General features: G+C 44.0%; 1 protein-coding gene across 1 annotated transcript in view; it reads left to right on the top strand.

The window, feature by feature from the left end:
- kn (EBF transcription factor knot) overlaps positions 1–16822 on the top strand; it is a 311766-nt gene that overhangs the window by 25351 nt on the left and 269593 nt on the right. The window contains exon 2 of the mRNA XM_083134627.1: positions 4196–4349. Within this exon, the coding sequence (XP_082990753.1) occupies positions 4196–4349 (154 nt within the window). The remainder of the gene's footprint in view (positions 1–4195; positions 4350–16822) is intronic.

Genomic DNA, 16822 nt, shown 5'->3' with positions numbered 1-16822 from the left:
TTGGTTTCGTTGAAATGATTCTGCCTGATCTTCTAACTTGATTAATTTTTAGTGCATGACGCAACAGTAGTTGCTACCCTTTTATGAATTTTGTGTATTTTGATGCATTAAAATGCGTCACTAGCAGTTTATGCACTTTACGATGTTACTGGAGTGCGTGTCAATTGACACACAACGTATTATGTGTACGTTTTCTCACATACTGTAGTCGGTGGAGGCACATAGTGGTTCGGATCCCACTATAAACTGTAAGTTTAGTCCCTCTTTGTTCATAAAGTGAACTTAAAACACCAACTCAATCAATCAATCAATCAATCAACCAATTACATACTGTAGTTTTTTTTGTTATATTTTTTCCGCTTCCGATTTATCTTAGGTTATTCCGTATAGTCAATGTTTTTGTAATTCGAGTAAGGCACGGTCACGAATTATTGGGGTTTTACTGTATACGCAAGTCGTAATGCTGCTTAGACATTTTCGAATGAGAAGCAGAGGCAGTGGAACTATTGGCGTTGGGGAGAGAGAGAGAACAATCCTCCTTTGCACAAAAGTTTCTTAGCAACTGCAATAACCACCAACTCCGTCCTTTTGTGCATTAAGAATATACTCACCCAGACAGTAGAAGACTGATCTTAGCGGTTTCTTGCACACACACACCTTCAAAGTCGCTACCTCTTCTCGCCCCCCCCCCCCCCGTCATCTACGCCGCCCCTACTTTCCCCGGTGGCGTCTCCAGAGAACCCCCATAAGATCTCATCTCGAAATCCATGGGATGCCATGGGAATTTAAGTGTCTGGCGAAGGAAAAGATTCCCACGGGATAGCACGAGAGCGAAGCTTTGGGCAAAAGACTTGATCGAGAATTCCCTAAGTGTCGGTCCTTCCTACGGATAGGGAAAAGGGGTTCTATTTTTTTTTTTTCTGGAAGAAGATGAAGAGGAAGAAAAATCCGGGAGCACCTCATTAAAACCGTTCCCACACCCCCGGGACTCCGGGAAAAGGATTTCCATCCGGCGTTTCTGAACCTTTTGTCTGAAGGATTAGCTTATATAATCCACTGTGTACACTCGCATCGTACCTTTTGCCCCCCTATTCTCTCGTTGCGGTTCCGTTTTGTCTTAAAACAAAGGTGGTGCACGATTTCATTGTGCTCTGGGGTTATCTGAGAGCTGTATTACTCTGCCTGAATTCGCCACTGTTTTAACATACCACGCGTGTGGTCCTAGTTTCTTACCAAGGCCTGTTCTTATGCTACGAAACTTCACCTAGGCCTGTGTTTTGTTGCCTATGCTCATTTGTTGAAGTTATTGTTTATCTTACCAGAGTTCTTGGTCAACCGCTGTTTGCTGCTTTAGGACCCATAACTTCGCGTAAGCAAAGGATATTATTAGCAGAAGAGAGTAGAGGTATTTAAACATTTATTTCACAGGAACGGGTTGAGAGGGTAGAATTTCATGACAATCTCAATCTTTTCATTACACTGGGGAACAAAAAAAAGATTTTATTTTGTGGCATAAAGTTTAATAACAGTTTCAGCACACAAAACAGCTGTAATTTCCAATTGTATGATTGGTTCAGTTGAATTGACTCCAGTTATAAAAATAAACACACCATGGAAAATGTAGGAGGTAAAATTACTCTACGCTTTTCTCGGTAATATCAAAATTTGATAATGGGCTGAAATTCCCATTAAGAAACTTATTTATTTATTTGTAAATTGTTGCTAGGCAACTTATGAAGCATTGCTAGGCAATATATCGGACACTCAACAAAGCTTAAGGAAGAATACCAAAACATAAAAATGGTTTTAGAAAAGAAATGAATATGCTGAACATAAGTGGTTCGTGTGTGTGGATTTGAAGATGTTGAATTTTTTACTAGGACAGCAAAGTGGGTACACAAAATATCCCTGTTTCCTATGTTTGTGGGATAGTCGTGTTAGAGAAAAGCATTGGACGATAAAAGTTTGGCCCCCAAGGGAAAATATTAGTGGGAAAAGCTAATATCATTCATGAACCGCTGATAGATAGAGACAAAATCATCCTTCCGGCACTGCATATTAAACTTGGGTTGATAAAACAGTTTGTCAAGGCCTTAGATACAAGTGGTGATTGTTTCAAATATATATGCCACACTTTTCCAGGACTAAGTATTGAAAAATTGAAGGCAGGAATCTTTGACGGACCACCACAAATTTGTACTCATAAATGATGCCAATTTTACAACTTACATGTCTTACATCGAATCTGAGACCTGGCTGAGCTTTGTGTCCGTCGTCAAAAACTTTTTGGGAATCACAGAGCAGAAAACTACCGCGATATAGTTGGAATTATGTTGAAACATTTTGAGAAATTGGGAGCTAATATGAGTGTGAAGATACATTTTCTACATAGCCAGATTGACAGATTCCCTGAGAACCTTGGTGATTTTAGTGAAGAACAGGAAGAAAGGTTCCATCAGGATATAAGGATAATGGAAGAAAGGTACCAGGGACGGTGGGATCGCCACATGATGGCCGACTACTTTTGGAGCTTACAGAGGGATTGTCCTAAAAAGCAATACAGCAGGAAATCGTATAGAAAACGTTTCACATAGTTTGTTACTTCATTGTGTACATATTTTCTTAATTATTATGATCATAGGCCTATATAAATTTATTTTTATAATAATGATTGTAATAACAAAAATAAATATTAAATTGTTGTTGGAAGTTCATTTATATGTATGTCTTATGTTTCCGCCATTTTGGTTTAGTTGCATTTATTTCATAAATTAGAGCCAATTCAGGAAATATATTATTATATCATTATTCAGCAGCATGAAGTTGCCCTAAATTAGCTCTCAAACACTGTGCCGCAATTTCACTGTTCCCCAGTGTTATAATTACTAAATTTAAGAGGCACCAAGTGAGAAGCAACTGAAGTACGTATACTATTAATATTATGTCCTACATGGAGGACTGCGATGGTCCAGTCCGTATGGCGTCTGACTGCCACGCGGGAGACCTGAGTTCGATTCCCGGGTTGGATAACTTCAGGTGGTAATTTTGTCAACAATGTTCCTGCTTTTAAGGACTCCGTGGTGAGCCCAGCCTCTTATAAATGGGTCCCTTGCGGCAATTCTGGACGGTTAAGGCGCATATAGCATGGTGCTGACCACATCACCTCCACAAATGGTCGAGGATTTGAATGTGTTGAGCCTCATCCACTCTCCTCCCCCATTTGGTTTCACGGCATGTTGTAATGTATACAAGGGGAAGCTTTACATTTATCAGTCCCACATATAGGGTGAGGCAAAAGTCAGGCTACACTGCTGAATGGCCTGCACAGTCGACAGACCTAACACCCCTGGATTCTAACTGTGGGGACACGTAAAGACCATCGTGTACGCGAAGAAAAGTAAGTTCCTGTACCACCTGAAAGAAGGATCACAGGCACCATCTCCAAAATCCCCCCCACCACCACCACCAACAACAACAACACACTAGCAGACGTCTTACGCAAATGCGAGCGTCGAATTCAAGCTGCATTTAAACAGATGATGTGCATATTGAAAATGTACTGTAACCATTACATATCAATCATGGGTATGTTTGTACGCACGTATTTGTTTCCCTATGTAAGCTGACTTTTCCCTCACCATGAAACTGTCTTTATAGAACACTATATAATTAATTAATTAAAGTTGTTGCATCTACTATGACGAAACGTGGCAGCTTTCTGCTCAACATAACTTTAAAACGTACAATATGAAGCACAAAATGTCGAAAATGTCGAATATGAAACGAGACAACATCATAGTAAAGAAAACAAGGCACAAGATATACGTTTCTCCAAATCGTTGGAAGCCACTCTTAACACTTATTGAGAACCAAACAAAAATTTTAAAATCATTGATCCTAGCGAGAGGATCACCCTGTATAACCAAACCCGTAAATAATTTATATGCTAGAAGAAAAAATATTGTTTTGATGTAGGAGTTTACATCTTATTAGCTATTTTTTCTTTGTCCAGCGTGTCCACATATGAATTGTTGCCTTGATCAGTGTTACAATCTGTGACAAATTTTCACTGATTCTCCATCTACATGTTTGCAGGATTGCCAAGTGTTGCCACCTCGACATCTTTCGTAGTGTTGTCATCTCACGTTTTGGTTTCTTTGTGATGCTAATTGATGTGTTTTATTTTTCCTTTCAGTGTTGGCATCGGGCGGGCTCACTTCGAGAAGCAACCCCCAAGCAACCTTCGGAAATCCAACTTCTTCCACTTCGTCATTGCTCTGTACGATCGAGCGGGACAGCCAATAGAAATAGAGCGGACAGCGTTCATCGGCTTCATCGAAAAGGACCAGGTGAGTGGTTAAAGAAACCAGTAACTTACTTGCACACACACAAAAAGGTGTGTATTTCCTGGGTATTGCCAAATATTTTTTTTTGACAATTTGGTAGTGAGAAGCTACCTGATGATTCCGCGCTTTGTTGCTGAACGTGGCACATTGCGACGATGAGGATGAGTGATGAGAGATGATATTGACGAAGGGGGGCCCGTGCCCAGACCGCAACTCGAACACGAAATCACTGAACGTTCCTTGTTCGATTCCTTGCCTGGGTATATATGTTCCTTTGATCCATGTTACAGTGACATCAACCTTCATAGACTTCCCCGATGGTGTAGTGGTAACCAAGAGTATCTGGGTTCGATTCTCGGTGGAGACACGATGCACTAAAAACTGCATGTCCATTCCTGGTTATCCTATCGAAGAATAAAGATGACTTCAAAGTTTGCCAACATTTTCTGGCAATGAGCTTAAAATATTATGAAGTCCACTCTGCTCTTACATAGATTTGATTTGATTTGAGTTAGTTTATTTTACTTCGCGTTTTGTGCCTCTTGGCTAATTTGAGAAGATGAAGATGAGTGATGAAATGATGAAATTGATGAATGGACATTCACAAACAACCAAGCCCGACCGGGATTCGAACCCGGGACCCTTGGCGTCGCAGCGCGATGTGCTAACCACTCGGCCACAGGGTCGGGCTGCTCTTACATAGATTCAAGTTATCTATCATAGAAATCTTTCATTACATTTTAAGGACAAGATCTAATCTCGTAGATTCAATTAGGGTCTAGACGAAAATTGAACAGGAATTTTCCAACTGCTGTTTGCCGTTTTTCTTGTTCTAGCTTAATCTGTCTCATTCGTGTCTGTGTTCCTATTTTGGTTACTTTTGTTTGTATTTTTATTATTTAGCGTCTATTTTCTTCCATTCTTGGCTAATCGCGACGATGAGGATGAGTCATGATTGATTGAAATTGATGAAGGGTCACTTACAAAGAACGTCTATGCTTAAGCCGGGACTCGAAGCCGGAAACTTAGATGACTACTTAACGCGTTTGTTTGAGTTTAATTTTTAGTTTTAAGTCCACCAAATGCACAGAAACGCTAATCGAGACTGGATATACAGTTTAAAGTGTTATTCCGAACAGCTATGTAATTCCACAGGGTGTCGAATCTGGGACCCCTTGATCACAAGGCTACGACGTTACCACTACGCCATCCGGGAGGCCCCAAAAACTTGACGTGCTCGGCTATTTTGGTTACTTTACACCGCTTTTCTATACCTTGTCCCGGGAATCTCTGGAGCGAGCGAACGAAAGCAAGTTTCTACGCAAGTAGTGACTCGAGAGGGCTCGAACAATGAACACGTCAAAGGAAACAGGATTGCGTGGAGGGGGGGAAGCGACTGCAGCTCTCATCGCTGTTTGTATCTGCGTGTACTGCTTCGCTCCGCCCACCTCCTTCCTATGTTTCTGCGCTACCTTGCTCCAGACATTCCCGGGTTCTTCGTGGCGCGTTGTTCTAACCACTACTCCACGGAGGGCAACAAGATTCATTCGTAGTGACCAGGAATCGCTAGAGGGTGCCTTTTTGTTGCTCGGTATTGATTAGCGACGGCGGAACAACCCTTGTCCCGAACATATCAACGCGATTACCATCTGCCCTTGCTTTGCCATCTTCCGCCTTACCCCCGCCCCCCCCCCCCAACCCCCTCGCGTGTGACCAGAGGTGTTTACTCTCAGTTTAATGATACGCCGCGTCAAGTATGGCGCATCGATCGTCGGTTGATTGCGACTCGCGTCGTCTTTTATGTAACATGTGGTCGTCAAGATATGATCCACCCCATCGGTTAGGCGTTCTTCTTGCATACCTCCTCTCCCCTCTCCCCTATCCCCTATCCCCACTCCCCACACCTGCTCGCGTGTCATGTGCATTATGATCAAACAGGTAATGAACGCCACTCACGCATGTTTATGTCATGAACTCTTGGGGTATGGCATAATCTTGCATGTGTGAGTGTCTGCTCGTGGCCACTGAAAGTGAAGACAAAAGAACATCGCTTGCTCTTGGCAGTGGCTGTTGTAGGACCTGAAATTTGGGGCACGCTTAATCCAGCCACGTCAATAATGTTAATCGCTATATTTCCTGTCTATTTATGAATGCAATTAATAGAAATACCAACAATATACTCTACACAGATGTATAGGGTGGCGCATATTGTATCTTCCAATATAAGTTGGCAACCCTGTCGGAACTGCTTAGGCAGCTGCAAGTCTCGCAATTAGTCTGCCATGGAACGTTGGCCGGTTCAGACACGAATCGTGGCTGTAGAGGTGTTCATCCGAACGGGTCCCATTCAGGAGACGCAGGAGACTCTGCGGCCAAGGCCAATGAGGGTTCCCATCAACCAGTGCCAGAGCGTCACAACATGATACGATGGGTCACACAATAGAGAGACAATGGCAGCGTGCAGAAAATGAAGTCTACAGGTCGGGGGCGGATTCTCTGGCGCCCTGATGCTTCCCAGTGCAGCACCTACTGCGCCGCCTGAATGGGACCCGTTCGGATGAACGCCTCTACTGCCACGATTCGTGTCTGAACCGGCCAACGTTCCATGGCAGACTAATTTCGAGACTTACAGCTGCCTAAGCAGTTCCGACAGGGTTGCCAACTTATATTGGATGATACAATATGCGCCACCCTGTACAATCACCGGCAATAATAACAGGACACCTGGATCCTGAAACACTTGCTTCCGTGCAAGGCGTTATGTATGTTGCCTACCTCTACGGCGGTGCTAGAAGTTGCCATTGAAAATTTTTTAACAACATCCACTTATCGCCGTAGAGTTAGGCAACACACACAACGCATTGCAGGGAAGTGGGTATTTCAGGATGTTGATGTCCTATTTTTTTGGCCGGTGACTGTACATGTGTCTGTCCATTCCTACTTGCTTCAATTCAACATTTTGAATAATTGCCTCCTCGTTGTAACAAAGTAGGATATTAATTGTCCACAGTGGTTGAGCGCGTTAAGTGGTTGACCATCTATTTTGCCTCCGAAGTTCTCGGAGTCGAGTCCCTTCCAGAGCATGGACGTTCTTTGTAAGTGTCCCCTTCATCAATTTCATCTAATCATCATCCATCCTCATCGTTGTGATTAGCCAGAAGTGGAAGAAATGCGACGTAAAATAACAAAGATATATCAATTGTGTTTGTTTTGATTTTCCCTTGTACGTATTACGACTATTTTGTCATTTTTGTGTTAATTGCGACGATGAGAATGAGTGATGAAAGGGGAAACACAGTTCTTGCCCTAATAAGGGTTCGATACTGAGACCTCTGACTAATTTGCTACAGAGACCGATGCTTTCATCATGAGAGAGCGTTCTGTAAGGTGAGACACACGGATTTTATAAACCAACTATACAACCATTACAAAATTTGTCTACCATCATGTTATGCTCGAGTAATTTACAGTTTTCTCTTTTTTGTTGAGGTGAAAGTCAAGTATGCATTTCTTGTAAAATGTGTTTTCCATTATTGATGTATTTTATCTGTATCTGTGGCGGAGTGCTTAGCTTATCACACTACAAGGGCCTAGATTCGAAGCCTGGCTAAGGTGTGGGTGTCTGTCTTGTACGTCACTTAATGTTATCAACAATTAGAAACGCAGGAGAAATACTAGAAATTATTGGGTTGGAAATTGAAATAAAATCATCTAAATATTGACTGAAATAAACTAGAAAGCTCATGCCCAGGTCGGGTTAGGGACACAGAAATATCTTAGTCTAAATCATAAGTGGAAGACTTGAACATGAATGAAACTCTGGCCATTATTTAACTGATTGGTCTTCAATTTCGGTTTAGGCAGGTGCAACAGTTTTCTCTGAGGAACGTTTACTTACACTAAATGAGATACATAAATAAAGGGCTTTTGAAAATAAGATCTTAAGGAAGATCTTTGACCCTAAAAGAGTTGAAACAGAAAGTTGAGTCTCGTAATCTACATTCATCCCGTGATATATTACAATTGTTAAACCTGGAAGACTTTGGTGGGCAGGCCATAGCTACAGCACGAATGGGAGAGAAAAGTATATAGTGTTTTTGTTGGGAAACCTAGTGGTAAGAGATCTGTGGGAAGGCCAAGAGGAAGCTGAAATGATAGCATTAAGACCTGAAGGAAATTGGTAAGGATGATCAAGAATGGATGGATCTTGCCCAGAGAGAAAGGTGGAAAACGCATGCTTCTGCTTCGGGTTTAGGAATACCGCAGAGGGTGTGTTAGCAAGAGTCTATTCCAGCAGCCGCTACAATATTAGATCAACAGTAATACATCGTTTATCTTGAATCGAACCCGAAACCGTTAACACCTAGTGTAGGAGTGCCATCCTCGGCTGTACATACGGCTGTCGCGGACCGAACCCAGATCTCTTTAGTACGAGGAACGCCTCCTAATTCTTCCAGTGTCAGGAGAGGGAAATGAATTATTAGATTATCCCAAGGCAATATGCTCGTTTTGCGGCGACCGAGACCGCGCCGAAAGCAGTGTGGATGTCACATTTGCTTTACGACGCAATTTAGCAGCAAGACTTCGCGCCCGAAATTGCATCAAATTGCCGCGTCCACCTTTCCGGCGCTCATTCGTGGGGGCGATGCGAAATTGTTTCCGGTGTTTTTACGGCTTGTACGCTCAACGGACACAGGCCAGCGCCGTACATGTGTACAAGAGAATTGTCCATCGAGGACGGACCGACCTTTGGAGAACTGAGCGGGAGGGGGGAAAGCCCCCGCCCCCTCGCCAACTTTCGGGACATGTCCAAAATTACACACGGATAATCTGACTGCGCGGAGGTCAACGTAATGGATGCTTGGCTGCATCGTAAAAACCGCGTGTGTGTGTGTGTGTGTCGCGGCAGTAGTACAGTGGGCCCGGTTCGCCAACCGAAAATGAGGCTCGGTGAGGCTCGCAGTGTTGCCAACTCCTCACTCGAAAAAATCACCAAGGTTTTTATCTCGGTCTAACCTAATTTAAAGCAAAAAGCTGGCAATACTGCGAATCTCACCGAGCCTCATTTTCTTGCAGTGTTGCCAGCTCGAGCGAGGCGTAGCCTTTTACGGTGTATGTTAACGGTTTGCTCTCGTAAGGCATGAGCCTCATTTTCTTGCAGTGTTGCCAGCTCACCCCAAGAATATTTCACCATGTGATATTTTACAAGCGAAGCTAACCTACAAATGGGAGTTGGCAACACTGGCAACATCAATTGCGGTTTAGTGTTGCTAACTCACCTCAAGAATATTTCACCATGTGATATTTTACAGGCGAAGCTAACTTACAGAGTAGAGTAGTGTCCCCGGTTCTGCGCCCGAAAATGAGGTATAGTGAGGTACACAGTGTTGCTAACTCCTCACTTGAAAAAATCACCAAGGTTTTTGTTTTTGGGTCTAACCTAACCTCAAGCAAGGAGCTGGCAACACTGCTTGAGGCTTTTCTCGCAGTGTGGCCAACTCACCCCAAGAAAATTTCACCATGTGATATTTCACAGGCGAAGCTAACCTACAAATGGGAGTTGGCAACACTGATTAGTGGAGGTAGCCGGGTTCACCAGCATCAATTGGCGATCAGTGTTGCCAACTCACCTTAAGAATATTTCACCATGTGATATTTTACAGGCGAAGCTAACCTACGAATAAGAGTTAGCAATACTGATTAGTGTAATCAGCTTAGTTGAGCGCCATCAATTGGCGATCAGTGTGGCCAACTCACCCCAAGAATATTTCACCATATGATATTTTACAAGCAAAGATAACCTACAAATGGGAGTTGGCAACACTGACTAGTGGAGGTGCACGGGTTGAGTGCCATCAATTGATGTTGCCAGTGTTGCCAACTCACCTCAAGAATATTTCACCATGTGATATTTTACAGGCGAAGCTAACCTACAAATAGAAGTTGACAACACTGGTAACATCAATTGCGGTTTAGTGTTGCTAACTCACCTGAAGAATATTTCACCATGTGATATTTTACAGGCGAAGCTAACCTACAAATAGAAGTTGACAACACTGGTAACATCAATTGCGGTTTAGTGTTGCCAAATCACCTGAAGAATATTTCACCATGTGATATTTTACAGGCGAAGCTAACCTACAAATAGAAGTTGACAACACTGGTAACATCAATTGCGGTTTTAATGTTGCCAACTTACCTGAAGAATATTTCATCATGTGATATTTTACAGGCGAAGCTAACCTACGAATGGGCAACACTGACTAATAGAAGTGGCCGGGGTTGCGTCCGAATCAGCAGCAGATGTCACCTAGAGCGCTGTTCCATCCGGGACTCAGCCAATCTCTGTTGTCCGAATTTGCGGTAGACGTGGAGTCGGAGGGCGCGACAGATGCACGCTTGAACTCGCTGTGACGCTGCGCTTGGCAGCCATATTCTAACTTTCATTTTGTACAGACAACATTTACTGATTAGAGGATGTAAAACTCAGTTATATTTTAATATTTTATCGATAATGAATGCAGAAAACGTAAATGATGAAATAGCGTGTTATATTTTTTAATGTGAGTAGTTAGGTGGAAATCATTGTCATGTTTGTTTGCGCCCCAGAGCGCGGTGGGTGAAGTTTGGGCTGACACCTGGCGGGAAAAGTGACAGGCGTACTACAAGGGGACATGCAGATTCGGACGACTTGGACGCGACTTCGAGTGCACGCGAGAGCAACGGGAGAGAACGGGATGGAGCGCTTGCCAATCCGGACACGGCTTTTGTAAACCTCTCTCGGGAACGATGTGCCACACACGCGCGCGCGCGCCTATCGGTAGATTATGTTTCGCGTATTTATTTGTTGTGCTGGCACAGCGTGATGAGTAAATAATGCATTTTCTCATTTTTGAAGTACGAATGCACTTTATCGTAATCTTCCAAGTGCCGGGGGCACTAATGTTTGTATATCGTGACTTTTGTAAACCTCTCTCGGGAACGATGTGCCACACACACACACGTGCACGCGCTGGCGCCTCTTATTATTTGTGCAAGAAAAAAGATGTTAAACATGTTAAAACTGCTCTGTGACCCTCTCGTTCTTCACGTCGTGGACGAAGGACTTCTCGGCGACCAGGATCACATTGCATACGGTGTCCTCGGGCAACGGACTGTTGAACTCGCAGACGATCTTGATGTTGGTTCGATCGTTGACCACCACCTGCTTTCTCTTAGATGTGTTGATGACGAACATCGGCCTGCGGATTTTGAATTCGCTGGGGGTGTAGTACATGTCCATGCTTCCCTCGGTCACGCGTTTGAAAGCCGTGTAAGCTTCGTAAAGTTTGAGATAATCGTCTTTGGTCATGTCGAGGTTGTAATTCTCGCGCGGGAACACTTCGTTGCGTCCATTTTTGAGATAAATGTTTTTGATCTTGCAGTCGTCGAATTTGCTGGAATCTTTTTCCTGGTTGTTATCGCGCCCGGTTTGAAAGAACACTACGACGAAATCTGGCATGTCGAACTGTATGTTGTTGAACTGCGTCGTCACGTCGAATTCCATGTGACTTCCCGACGCCATCTTCTGCACGCACTGGTAACCGTGAAAGTGAATCGGCACCTGCGGATTCTTCAAGATCTCTGCTTTGTACTTGAGGGCGTAGTTCGTCTCGTATTCCACGATCGGCATTCTCAATTCCATGCTCCGGATGACGCACTTGGCTGCTTCGGGTAATGTGTTGGCTATCGGCGTGCCGTCGGCGTTCAAGTTGGTGTATCGCATCAGCGCGTCGTTGTCGTTGGTTGCTCTTCGAAACGTGACGCGCAATCCCCCCTTCCACATGATCTCTTTGTAGTCGGAGAAGAATCCCGGTAGCAGACGCATGGGAAAGAGTACTGTGTGATTTTTTGTTGATATTTTCGTCCCTGCTTCGAATCCTCCCGCCTGGTAGTATGCCGCGTCTGTTTTGGATAATTTCAATGTTCCCACTGCCGTCGACGTGATGCCTGGATAATCGATTCTGTCGATGACGGTGTTGTGTTTCCTCACCTCCACCTGCGAGAACAGATGAGGCACGAAGTTGTCCACGAGTATCAAATTTGCATTGGGCGGAAACGCGTCTCCGCTTTCCTTCTTCACCACGTCGAATTGAAGGTAGAGGTCCGCTCTGTGAGGATGAACGAACCCATCCCCTACGTCCACGTCGTATTCGATCTCCCTGTTCGCTTCGTTGAGATTGGCGAACGTGCGACGGTTGGGAGGGAAAGATTGCAATTCGTAACTTTCGATTTGCTCCATTTTTACTATGCGTGTTATTTATTATACGTTGATCTCCACGATGGCAGTGGTTGTTGCACCTGCGAAATCCACCACCTCTCCTTTCTCGTTTGTCACCACCAACTCTATGTCGTCTATGCGGTTGCGGCATACTGGAAAATAGATCGGCGAAGAGGGTGTGTAGATGATCGGTTCCATGAATTCGGAACTGGGTTTGAACGTAGCTATGATTCCTGTCTGCTTGTGACTTCCTAACAATCCGTCCGAGGATTTCGTGATCATGCCTTCCGCCACGTTGCAGTGAACGTTTAGAGTTTCTATGGCTAGAAATTTAGGAATGTTGGTTGCCGTGTGTTTGATGCCAGCTTCGAGTTTGGTGTTGTTCTCGAAACCTAAAAGTTCTCCCATGGTGCCCAGGTCCACGGTCTCCGTCGCCGATAGGATTTCCACTCTGTGCGTGACCGAATTTTGAGAAAGGTACGTGCCTTTGGGTAATTGAGCTTGCAAAGTGGAAAGATTGTATTGGCCTGGCGTGACGATGATGTGTTCGTTTCCAACGCTAATTTTATTATTGTGCTGCGTGACGTTAGGTATGAGGTACATGCTGTAGAATGCACGCAGAGCCACGGATTTAGGATAGACGATGTCGTCGTGCAGCGTGAGTTTCAAGATTGAAGATTCGCTCGTGAGATGGAACACGCCCATCGTATTTAAGATTCCACAATGCTTTCTGAAAATGTTCCACCGACGGGTTATTTATTTTAGACATGTATGCGAGAACGGAGAGGCATAGGTGGCCACAGTTAACATCGGTGAAACCCTGGATGCGTTTGTCATTGTAGTAGAGGTTGGCAACACTGAGATACTTCACCAACCTGGCAGGTGGTGTGCCACCGAACGAATCGAAAACAAATGCATTGTTATCGTCAATTTTGAGGTAGCATATCCAATGTGTACCAGGATTTTTGTAACTGTCCAGGTTGACCACGCCATACTCCTTTTTCTTCACAGCAGAGGGTAGAGAATCGGACATGAAAACACCCCTGAAGTTTTTTATTCCCAACAGTTCGATCAGAGATTTAATATCGAAGTTGGACAGAGCTTCTTCTTTTTTTTATATTTCTTCAAAGCATCGAGGTTGCTTTTTTGTTTTTTGGTTATACCTTTCCCCTTCTTCTCCATAGCCAGGTTGTGACGTTTCTGTTCTTCCAACTCGGCTTTGTTCTTCTTCGAGTCGATGACGGTTTTTGCAATGGCGGCGCTACCGCCGGCCAAACTTCCAACGGCCCCTAATGCTGCCAGGATGGCTGGGATGCTGAATATGAAACCTCCGATCTTTTGCTGTTTTCGCGAACGCTGCAAGCGTCTCAATTGAGGTGTGCTGAGAAGTAATTTCATTCCGTGTCCTTTCGTCAAGCAAGAACGTTTCTTCTCGCGTTGTTTCTTGGTGAGTAACCCATCGAGGGCACCTAGATTTTTCAGATTGGAGTATGGTATCTGGTACACGACACCCTTGGGCTTCATGATGATGCTCTATATGCTATCTTCACGGTATGTTATTTATATATATGTTCTGAGATTTTTTTTGTTTTGTGTAATTTTTTTTTGGTATGTTATTTATATATAAATGTTCTGAAATTTTTTTTGTTCCGTGTAATTTTTTTTCAAGAATATACTCCGCGCAGAGCCGTTACACAAATTCTATTACATGCTTTGTTTTCTTACCAAGAAGTTCCTCTGTACCCTTGTACACGATTTGAGTTTTGTTCTCGATTAAAATAGCTAGCTTCTCGTCGGATAACATGTTAGCGTATCGATCTGGTAAAAATAGACTGTATTGTGCGTTGAGCAACAGACGCGCCTTGGGGCCATACTGGGTAGAAACAATTGAACCGGAAGTTATCGTGTAAGGTTTGTCCACTTCTAATTCCTGAATTTTTACATATTCGACTGATGAATTTAGCATTTGTTTTAATGCTTGGGCGTCTAGTGATTGTTTACTCATTTTATAAATGGCAAACACAATTGGAGTTTTTTTTTTTTTACGTAGTGTTATTTATATACCGAAGAAATTTTTTTCACGGTTCGAGAAATTCTTTTATTTCTACACACCCCATCCAAGTTTTTGTTTCGTGTTCATGGCGATGGTGGTGCCCAGTGCTGCAACTCTTTCTCCCAGCGAAGCGTCTCTGCTAACGAATCTTTCGAAAGCTGCGTGCTCTAACTTTCTGTCTGCTTCGTGACGTGCATCCAGATCGGAGCGAGTGGTGTTGTAAGCGATGTCGTGATCTTTGCATGCGGCGTCCAACAGATTCACACCCTTGTCTCCTCTCTCCAATCTTTTCTCGAGTTTGGTACCTGGTCCGCAGTACTGGTAGCCAGGTAAATGCATCTCGAAAGGTAACTTGTTGATGATGTCGTTCACGAGACCCTTTCCTTCGGCCACGTTCCAGAATCTCGGAGGCAGCGTGTTGATGATTTTAATGAGGTACCCTATGCCCTTGTCGTCGTTTACGATGAAGTTGGAAAGTTTTGTGCTGATCATGTCCACGATGCCAACCTTCTCGTTGTAGAAATTACGATTGCCTGCATTCTCCTCTCCTGCAATAACCAACAACCTGTCTATGAGCTTGCGCACGTCGTCCACCCAAACGAATTCTTTGGGTAACGTGTTGTAGAGTTTGACGCCGCTGCCTGTTTTCACCTGGTTCCATATCGGCTTGATGAGATTCCTGTATTTTTCGCCGCTGCTCGATTTCACCCTATTCTGCGTAGCGTCGTTGTTCTGGTACAAGGCGTCCGTCATGATCAGAATTTCCTTGTAACTCTGGTAATCTTCTTCGGTGTAATCCTTCGGCTGCTTTTTGGCAACGAGTTCCCACAGTCCCACCGTACCCGGATACCTGTTCCAGCTATTCTTATCGCCTAAATTGACTTTAATGTCGTTGCCTTCGAAACTCACCTTCGATTTTCCAATCTTCCATACCACACCGCCGCCTTCGTTGGTTTCCATGGTGGGATACAATCCGAACACTTCATCCTTGTCGAACTTGCCCGTGCTCAGGTAGTCTCGTGCCAAAGGTCCCAACTCGATTTTATCCAAAGACGACGACGTGCTGCTTATGGCTCGATGTCGTGCCGGTACGTCCTTCAGTTCGAACGGCGTTGAAGGAATGCTCGAAATAGGCGTGGGTACGGTGTAACTTTTAGCTGCAAGTGGTACGAGTTCGTTGATCAAATTTTTATTTTGTTCTGTGACGCCTTTAATTTCTTTACCTAGATCGCTGATGGCATCGATCACAGGTTGATCTTGACGTTTCTTCTCTTCGTAGAATCCGCGATTCTCGGATTTCCAACCTTTGAAGCGTTTTGCGAGGTAGTTTCGCAACTTGAGATTTTCGTCTTCGATTTTTCGTTTCGCCATAACGTTATTTATACACGTTGTTGCTCACAACGTTGCAACGTTTAGAAAGTCGTTGATTTTGTTTCTGTATTTTCCATCGTTGGGTTTCCTCGTCATGTCGATCGTCGCGAATCCGAAATCGTCACTGTTCCAACAGTGGGAGCAGCAGCGTTCCGAAAATTGATTGTAGTTCATGTCTCCGCCTACGTAGTCATCGTACGCGTGCTTCAGGTTGGTGTGATCTTGACGAAACAAACATATGAAATTAGCGTTGTCGCGTACTAACTGTTTTGGAATTTTGGAAAACGTTTGAGCTAGGAAGAAGCAATCTATTCCTTTGTGACGACCTTGCGTGAAAAAATTGCGAATTTCATTTTGATTTTCCAGGATAACATCGTCGAACACAACAACTGAATTTTCACGACAATCGTCGAGTGGTTTTATTTCCGAAGCGAACGTTGCAATGTCCAGACCATCGTACAGTTTCATCAGTTGCTGGTATTTCGCTTGCTCCAAACTTTTCGAAAATACGTAGAGGTGCCTGTTCTTCCAATCTAACCAATTCGGTGCGAGGAGAAAATTGTCCACGAGCAGTGTTGTTTTTCCACACCCCGAAGGACCTACGATCAGACAGCGGATGCTGTCGGGAAGCAACTCACCGTTCTTTTTTCTCGTTTGACTTTCCGAATCCGGTAGACGTTTCACCACGTTCCACGTACTTACAAGATCACTTCGTTCGCGTTGATCCAACTTTTTTCCGGAAGTCCCAGCCATTTGACAAACAGTTTGTCGCCTTTTCTACGCAATACTTTC

The sequence above is a fragment of the Lepisma saccharinum genome, chromosome 1 (genome assembly GCF_977018435.1).
Source record: "Lepisma saccharinum chromosome 1, izLepSacc3.1, whole genome shotgun sequence".
NCBI classification, from domain to species: Eukaryota; Metazoa; Arthropoda; class Insecta; order Zygentoma; family Lepismatidae; genus Lepisma; species Lepisma saccharinum.
Note: the sequence above shows the minus strand (reverse complement) of the source record. Positions and strands in the feature narration are given on the sequence as shown.